This window comes from Dicentrarchus labrax, unplaced genomic scaffold (assembly GCF_905237075.1).
Source record: "Dicentrarchus labrax unplaced genomic scaffold, dlabrax2021, whole genome shotgun sequence".
Taxonomy (NCBI): Eukaryota; Metazoa; Chordata; class Actinopteri; family Moronidae; genus Dicentrarchus; species Dicentrarchus labrax.
Window position 1 is genome coordinate 22599565 of NW_026136715.1, and position 8901 is coordinate 22608465.

General features: G+C 40.4%; 1 protein-coding gene across 2 annotated transcripts; it reads left to right on the plus strand.

Moving 5' to 3' along the window:
* Positions 1-1865: 1865 nt before the first annotated feature.
* otud3 (OTU deubiquitinase 3) lies at positions 1866-6715 on the plus strand. 2 transcript variants are annotated; one of them, XM_051426134.1, is made up of 8 exons: positions 1866-2003; positions 2886-3189; positions 3805-3953; positions 4668-4780; positions 4894-5016; positions 5233-5365; positions 5621-5808; positions 6001-6715. In XM_051426134.1, exons 2-8 carry the CDS (start codon positions 2984-2986, stop codon positions 6163-6165), a joined length of 1077 nt encoding a protein of 358 aa, XP_051282094.1. In that variant the 5' UTR covers positions 1866-2003; positions 2886-2983; the 3' UTR covers positions 6166-6715. The 2 variants fall into 2 exon arrangements, with proteins under 2 accessions (XP_051282094.1, XP_051282095.1); XM_051426135.1 differs by having other exon boundaries at positions 1877-2003; positions 2967-3189.
* Positions 6716-8901: the final 2186 nt, after the last annotated feature.

Here is an 8901-nt window from a genome sequence, read left to right on the forward strand (position 1 = left end):
TACTAAAATGGAAACAGTGTGACAACATTAACCTATCTTATAGTATTTTTCATAAAGTGCCCTTTGCTGGTACTGACTTGAAAACATCTGCTGTCGTCTCCCACAGGCACGCTGCTAGTGTTACTTCATTTCAACCTCCCCCAGTGAAGAAACACAGCCAAGCTGGGCACCAGTGTAGCAGACTCTAATTAAAATCTACAGGGGGTAGAATGGGGGTAATGTAAACATTTAATAATAAAATGACTTGAAACCTGATAAAGCACAGTTATGAGTGCAGCTACAAACTCAAACTTGCATGAGAGTATGAGCATTGTCTGTTATAAAAGTGATCAGTCACTTTTACTTTGATGCATGAAACAACATGAGACAACTACATATATATAGCATATATTAAAAACAGGGCCTTGAGAATCAAATGACGTTGTTTCAAGATAGATACCGTACGCTGCTGTTGACACAAATAGTGTGAGTCAAAAAAGTGAGTATTTGTAACTGGGTGAACTGAACTTCAAAATATTTTTCATACATGTAATAGTACGTAATTCTGTTTACTTCCTGTGGATTATTCCCAGCATTAAAAAATAAAAACTGCAATATTTGCATTTGGTTCCAGGCAGAAATGACTCTGCGTCAGCTGGGAGGAACCTTATTCCTCTTTATTACAGCTGTAAACTTTAATGTCTTGGCTGTTAAAATAAGCAGTACACATTGTGTGTTGAACAGTTACTTGGTTTTGCAGAATCTAGTTTAAAACATTGTAGGGATATCTCAGTGTATGAGGATATTCCCTTGCATGTTGGATCATGTTAAAAAGGGTTAGGGTAAGAGCAAACCAGTGACGGTGACAAAGCGAGCATCAGTCATAAATGTAACATTATTGTCAGTTGAATTGGACTTTCTTTGATATAATGTATTATTTTAGCCTGACATCAAGTTAAAAAAAGGCTCTTCTTAGCGTAATGATTTGATGTGTCCTCTTGGACTGACTCACATACACACGCACACACACGCAACCATACTGTACATGTACATAAATGATTTGTTGTCTACGCTCGGCTGACTGCTCTTCTGTTCCACTCAGGTGACTGACGCTGATTGCTGCACATGCACAAATGCATGGATAGGCTCCAGGCCATTACATCTGTGCCATCACTCACTGAGGTCTATGGTAAACCACACACAAACATACGTCTGTAGATGTATGTCCTGTTTTCTGTTTTCACGCCAGCTGGTTTGCTACACATTTGTGTTCTTTTTTCCTGCTTTTAGGAGATAGAATGGTTTTACTGCTTCCTTCTGTTTCCTGATGCAGTTTTATGTCTTGAGGCCATGTTTTTTGTCTCAGTGTGTCTGCTTGTCTTTTTACATTGCAAACATCCTGTTTATTGCTTCTCAGCCCACTCCTCCTCCACATTATTTTCACCAACTGTGTGGAGTCATCAGAAGGAGTTGGTGGTGAGCAAATTATTTCAAAAAGTTGAGGAGAGCAGAAGGTGGAGTGATTTTCAGAAGCAAAATTTCTTTCAAAATCGTAATTCGGCCCCCTACTTTGTCCAAAATGACACAGAGCTTTTTGTCTTGTCACAATGATCAGATAGATAAATAGATAGATAGATAGATAGATAGATAGATAGATAGATAGATAGATAGATAGATAGATAGATAGATAGATAGATAGATAGATAGATAGATAGATATGCCGTACATAATCCACATTACATAGTTCCCTTTTAGCAGTTTTCAAGTGGTGTCTTTGGTTTTGGTCTAGTGCATATTGACGTTTTGTTTTTATTAAATAAAACTGCTGCGATCATTACCACCAATGCGTTTGTTTCATCGCCAATGCGGTTTGGCCCATCCCCCCTTCCGTACGTTTTGACGTACAGGAAAATACGTATGCGGAAGTTCAGTTGTAAACAAAAACGAAAACGGACAATCACTACATTCCTCAAAACATTAAAAAACAAACATAGTTATATCTTGTCGAACGCAGCTTGTTGATGGTAAGTTTCAATATATCAACTGCGCCAAGCTGTCCGGTTGGTTACTAACGTTATATAGTGAGAGAGGATTGTTATATAACCAGCCGCTCAATGCTAGCTGCTAGCTGCTAGCTGCCGAACTCCGTGTTAGCTAACATCGAACTCGACGCCAATTAAACTCAGTTGTGTTAACAAGTAACGTGACTTGGCAGAAGTACTAGTTACTACCTAGTTACTAATTAATGTCAGTACTAGTAATAAGGCAGCTAGCTATATAACGAAATCCGCATTTGCATTTAGCTTCAGTCATAACCTTACATGAATGTTTAACTGGTGGTTAACATAACACAGTTAATATGCTTTCAACATCGGTCGTATCTCAGTTTACCTGAAGAACAACAACAACAACAACAACAACACACCTTTTATAGGACTTTTTCATCCCATATTCGGTTCAGCCTTCAATTTGGTCAGTGTATAGCTAACTATGGGATCATCTATACTAACGGACTGTCCTGTCACTCAGACAGTACGCTTTCACCAGAGTACGCGAGTGGCGGTGTGAACCAAGCCTTACTGTTGGATTATACTGGAACACATTGATGTTTAATATATTGTTAATATAGCCTTTTCCAGTATGCACTAAATAATCGGACAAAATAAAACCAGCAATACTAGCTCCTGTCCAGATGTATAGTCCAAGAATGTTAGCATTAAAGTGTCAGATGTCCTGGTGGGGACAGGGACATACAATGGTGGGATGTTTCTCTTTTGAAAAATACAGCTTCACAGAAGACTAACTGACTGAAATGACAACCTTAGTGTACTATGATGTTCTAATAAAACAATATAAATCTTTACGTATTCATCCCCCTACCTCTGTTTCTGTGTCTTATTAAATAGGTTCCAGATGTGTGGCAGTGGTTGATGCAAGTGCCACCTCATTACTTTAAGAAGACATTCTTTGGTGTTGTTGGCCCGCAGAAACGACTGCAGTCAACATGTCAAGAAAACAGACGCCAAAACCTGTACGGAGCAACAAGAAGAGCGAACTGGAACGCAAGAGGGATGAGCGGGCAGCACGCCGGGCCATCGTAAAGGACCGCAAGAATCGGCCTCAGGATTGTGATGAAGGAGCAGAGTTTGTCAGTTTCTCCAATCAGCTCCAGGCGCTGGGGCTCAAGCTGAGAGAAGTCCCCGGAGATGGGTAAGAGCCATAAAAAGATTGTGGTGTGCTTTGTTTTCCTCTGTATTGTCCTTTACCGTCACTGATACTGCAACACATGTCTCTTAAAGCGTACTGTATACATAAAGCTTATTTTCAAGCTGTCTTGCCATGAGTAATCAGGATGTCTTGATAGAGGAAACATAATGTTATCAACCTCTATGCCTACTCCTCCCCAGCCCACTGTCAATAACAACATACATGGCAAATGTCACAAGAGCCATAATTTGACAGTCCTGAAACATGATGTGTCATCCTCAACTGACAACACCAGCACTACTGTACCATTTAAGATTAGAAAACAACAAGGGAATTATGTTTACATCTCGCTAGCTTTATGAAAAATCAAGATGGGAATTTAATTGATTGACAATACAGTCTTGCATCTATCAGTCTTATTCACTACTGGGCAGGGGGTCAGGGAGCCTTGTGATTTGCAGGACTTCAGTCATTGTTACTGGCCAACACCCAGAAACCAGAAGCCCGCTAATGACAATAAGAGTTTGATTTAATTATAATATCTATATATGAAATAGAGTCATTTAACTATAGGCAATTATGTGTAGACATACCAGTCACTGTCTTTGTTTCTTGCAGGAATTGCTTGTTCAGAGCTCTAGGCGACCAGTTAGAGGGTCACTCCCGGGGTCACCTCCGGCTTCGGCAGGAGACCGTTCAGTTTATGATGTCCCATCGACAAGACTTTGAACCATTTGTTGAGGACGACGTGCCCTTCGCACAGCACTGTAAGAAAATGACCCCGGGGAGACACTGAGCGGCTCAACAAAGGGAATAAAATATGATCAGAGAGGGACTTTTACTAATGCCTCATACATAATGAATTATTCTGTCTTGTTGCTTTACATGGGAGGTCCATTGATTTCAATGGGAGACAGTTTTTACCAGCAATTATGCAGTGACCCCTGGTGGCCATCAGTTCTGTTTGCATGGGAGTGACAGATGTGTGTGTGTTTCCCTAAATAGGAGTGGAGACCCCTGTCTAAGGTTGGAACATACATCTGAGTGGTTGCTATATAGAACTTATTTCTACAGCACAAAACATTGTGTTTTTTTCCCCTCTGATCTTGTGAATTACTGGATAATAAAAAAATGTTAGGCCTCCAAAAATTTTAAACAAAGAATGATCACTCTTTGGTTAAACTGATCACAATGGGACACAAGCAACTGGTAATGAAGAGGTGCACATGGACATTGCTTTGTTTTAAGGTGTCACAATACAACAAGGTTGAGAACTACTGCTAGTTGTGCCTATCTTGACTTCATTCATTCAGAACAGCAATTTCAAATGTTTGTATTGAAATGTATATATCATTTTTGTATAATTAATTTAGAAATTTAAAGGAAACAAATGTGATGACACCGTAGGAAGCTCAATAATAAATGTTTTGTGATCACAGCTTAAGATCATCTTGTAATTGCTTTTGTTTCTGTCCACCCAGTAACCAACCTGTCTCAGCCTGGTACGTTTGCTGGAAATGACGCTATTGTGGCTTTTGCTCGCAGTCAACAGGTGAAGGTGGTCATCCATCAGCTCAACACACCACTGTGGGAGGTAGGGACAGAGGCACAGGCAAAGGATCCCATAATCTAATGTGCTATTAGTAAGTGGAATCTTAACACGCTTTTGGCACAACACACAGTTTATATGTTCTGTTCTCATTGCAGATAAATGGTGCAGAGAAGCAGGCGTGCAGAGAGCTACACATTGCCTACCGCTATGGAGATCATTATGACAGTGTGAGGCGGACTGGAGACAACTCTGAGAGTCCTGCTCAGCTCCGCATAGAGGTATATAATATAGAGTGGGCTTTCTATGGAACAGCAGACAGGAACAGTTATCCCTCTCATCTTACAGTAGCTGAAATCATTTAGTAATTTCAAGGGCCTACCTTTAGATATCCATAATGCATCATGTCATGTTCAACATTTATTGTTCACTAATATTATTTAATTTATATATAAGTTATAATTTACTGTTGTGTTTCTCGCTACTGCTGCTTTCAGAATCTGCAGAATTCACGAGGCCAGCAGCGTGAGTTCGGTGACGGTCAGAGGGACAGACAGAAAAACCCTTCTCCCGCAGCCTCAGAGGAGGACAACGTGATCCTGAGCTCCATCAAGAATCGAGGAATCCAGGGTCAGAAGTTACTCTTGACTCATTAGCTGCTAGAAGAGTTAGACTGTCAGGGCAAAAGAGAACAACTATGAATCAGCTTTATTACAGACTTCATATCCGTCAGACATTCAAGCCTTGTCTATTTAGCAAAAATTCCATTGATCCAGTAAACATGGCAGCCTGTAATTAAGTAGACTGCATGTGTGATATTACTGGCAATGATCACATCACACTGAGTGGTTTAACATGCATTTGTGTGTGTGTGTTCGGCCTCAGGTGACGAGGAGAACCTGCTCCAGCTGAGTGCAGCAACCATCAATGCTGAATGGCTTGTTGGCTCCATGCTGGGTCAGTCCTGCCAGGGCCAGTGTGCCTCAGGATCCTGCTCAGCCTGCAGAGCTGCAGCCACAGACTGCACTGAGCAAAAACAGCAAGCAGAGGGCAGCAATGTACAAAAACCAAAGGTAGACTTGCTTATTACGCAGCCTGTCTTGCCAAGTTTATTGAATTCCAAGGCCATATTTACTTTATATTTCACATGAGCGATTTCATAAACCCACCAGTCTTCATACTATCGCATGAAGACAGACCCTTTATTGACAATGTAAGGAAACAAATATTTGAGGTCAAAACATTTTCGTTTCCCTCATTCTCAGGTATCTAACAAGCAGAGGAAAGAGCAGCAGCGGCAAGAGAAGAAGAAGCGTCAGGAGGAGAGGCATCGACAGAAGTTTCTCCAGAGTAAAGGAAGCCAGGACCAGAACCAGAACCTGCCAGAGGCTGTTACTTTAGTGCCAGCTCTCAACACTCTGAGTATATAGACTGGAGCATGGCCAAAAATAACTTACTGCTACTTTAGCTACCGGTGGCTGACGCTGTCCACAAAGTTTTGCACATAGTCAGATTTGATTCAGTCACAGTGGATGACTTTTCCTAAAGAGAACCCTATAGTTTCTTTGCAAACAGTATAACGGTGCCTGCAAACTTGAGTGTGTGAGATGTGTGAAAGTTGTAAAAGATGAGAGTGAAAGAGCATGAATTTCAGTGTTTCTGCTGGGTTTCGGTTTAGTTCAATGAATCTCTGGTTGGTGTTGGTGTATGTAGAATCTCTTCACATCTGGTCTACCTGCCACGCTACCTAGCCCCTTTCTATACTGGACATCTGGCTTTTCATGACAACCATGCAGATAATCTTCATGCAGCTGGGCTTTCTTGATTTGCCACAGATTGACATTTTGAGTTAACGTCAAGTCAGATGTTCAGATTCTCTTTGTTCGATCTGACCAAAGAAGGAAATAAAAGGAAGACAGGCAGATGAATGATTGTTATGCTCACTGTGTAAGGAATGTGGCAATAAATAATAATAATGGATCATTTTCTGTTTTTGTGTACCAGATAATATATGACATATTATCCATGTTTTTGTGACTTATGTTTTTCAAATTGTTCATATTTTCCTTTTTTAAAACTAATATCTGTGACTAAATACAACAAATTTAACTTTAACAGACAAAAGGCACATTTTATCAAGAGGCTGAGGTTTCACTACATACAACATACAAAACAAACATGGCTGCCGCTTGACATTAAAGGTCCAGTTTGTAATATTTAGGCTGGAATATAATACTCATAGGTATGTTTTCATTTGTGTATAATCACCTGAAAATAAAAATTGCTGTGTTTTCATTACCATTCAAATTTATTAACAGAGTGAGCAGGTCCCCTTCTACGGAGCCCGCCATGTTGGACCACCATGTTCCTACAGGAGCCAAGAACAGACAAACCAAATGCTGGCTGTAGATTGGGCCTTTTGTGGCCAATGTAGTTTCTTTAACATTCTTGGAAGGCGAGTGGTATTCAGTTGGTTGCAATCTGCAACTTCAGCGCTAGATACGACTAAATTAAGTTTATTGGGTTAACTTGTCTGAAAAGCTGCTACCTTGCCAGTGAGCTAATGATTCAACTTTGTGGTCATACAGCGACTGAGGCTGCAGTGTGGGGTGCCGTTGGATTGTATAATGCTGTACCAGGGTTAGGGATGTTATTTTTCCCTTGGATACAGCCAACCCCCTCACTGACTGTTGTTGTGTTACAGAGTACATATTTAATGTTTACCTAGTCGTTATTATCAGTTACTATATAATCAAGTGTTTGGCTGTTATTCTAGTTAGTAACACCTTGGACTTGGACCACCTTATCGGTCAAACTGTTGCTGTTAAACCAAAGTAGATGAATGATAAAAAGCCTCACCATCAGGAATACTACCATTGTGTTGAATTGGACTCAACAACAATACAATGTTTTCTACTAGTGTTTCTGTAACAGGTTATTGGGCCTTCAGTTCTTGGCTTGTTGATAACTTGACAAATGAGGTTGCAGTATTCTCCACATGGGAATAAAGGCGTGATTTCTGACAAATAAGAGCCTTAGTTGAATGTGTTGTAGGGCCTCTGTCAGTTCTGTAGTAATGAGCACTTTCGGAGGAGTAGAGGCACAAGTCCACTCCATGATACTGTCCGTTGACACAGAGACAACTGCAATCACACAGGCTTAGTAGTCTTGTTAAAAGACTGTTGGTATTGGAACATCTCTAGTGAGAGGAGAGGTGGTGATTAGTGAGTCAGCAAGAAAGAGCACTGCAGATGTAATGATGATGGAGAAATACAAACATTATAAAGACATTGTGTCTTTGTGGATTTAGAAAGATAGGGCAATGTTCCAAGAGGGGAGGTGTAGGGGTTACACTACTATTTAATTAGAAAGGTAATTAATCACTGAAGATTAATAATACACTCGTAAATGGGGCACCACCTCCGTTGTTTAGCTACTGGAATAATCCGGAGGAGATTATTCCACAAATCTAATCAAATCAATTTCAAATCAATGTATTTATTGTTTGTACATATATGTATATATTATATATATATATATATATATATATATATATATATATATAATCTCATATTTCTGAAGTAGTGATTTCTTTTACACGATTCATCGATTTCCCCGCATCAAATCAAACCTGCACCGACAAGGACATACGGTTATATATGTTTATTAACTAAACTAATGCAGAGTAAATAGCATGAAATGACAAGGCCCTAATCGAAAATTCTCTTAAACTTTAAAGATGGGAATCAAAGTTTACAGACAGACACCAGCTCTCTTTCATGTGTGTGAATCTGTGTGCTGAGAGTCAGCCTACTTTGTTTGTAGATGGAACTTGGAAGGATTTCAGGTCCTTGGCTTTTAACTCAACTGCGGCTTTACATCACTGGTCCAACAGGCTGAGGGAAGTTGCGTCTCGTCCCTGGTTCCAGTGGCAATCTCTCCAAAAGGCCCAGCGCGGCGTGTGCGCTAGTGAGCGCTGGGGGCAAGGTGGCTGGAGAATAATGTCTTTATCCGGCTGGAAACCTTTATACATCTTCTTGAGCAGTCAACTACTGCGACGTCCTTCTGGCTGATGATGAATGTCTTAGAGTGGTTGGTCTTCAGCTTTGACTGTAAACTAATTCAGCTTCTTGTTTAAAAATAACTGGAGGATGAAACGCTGGGCT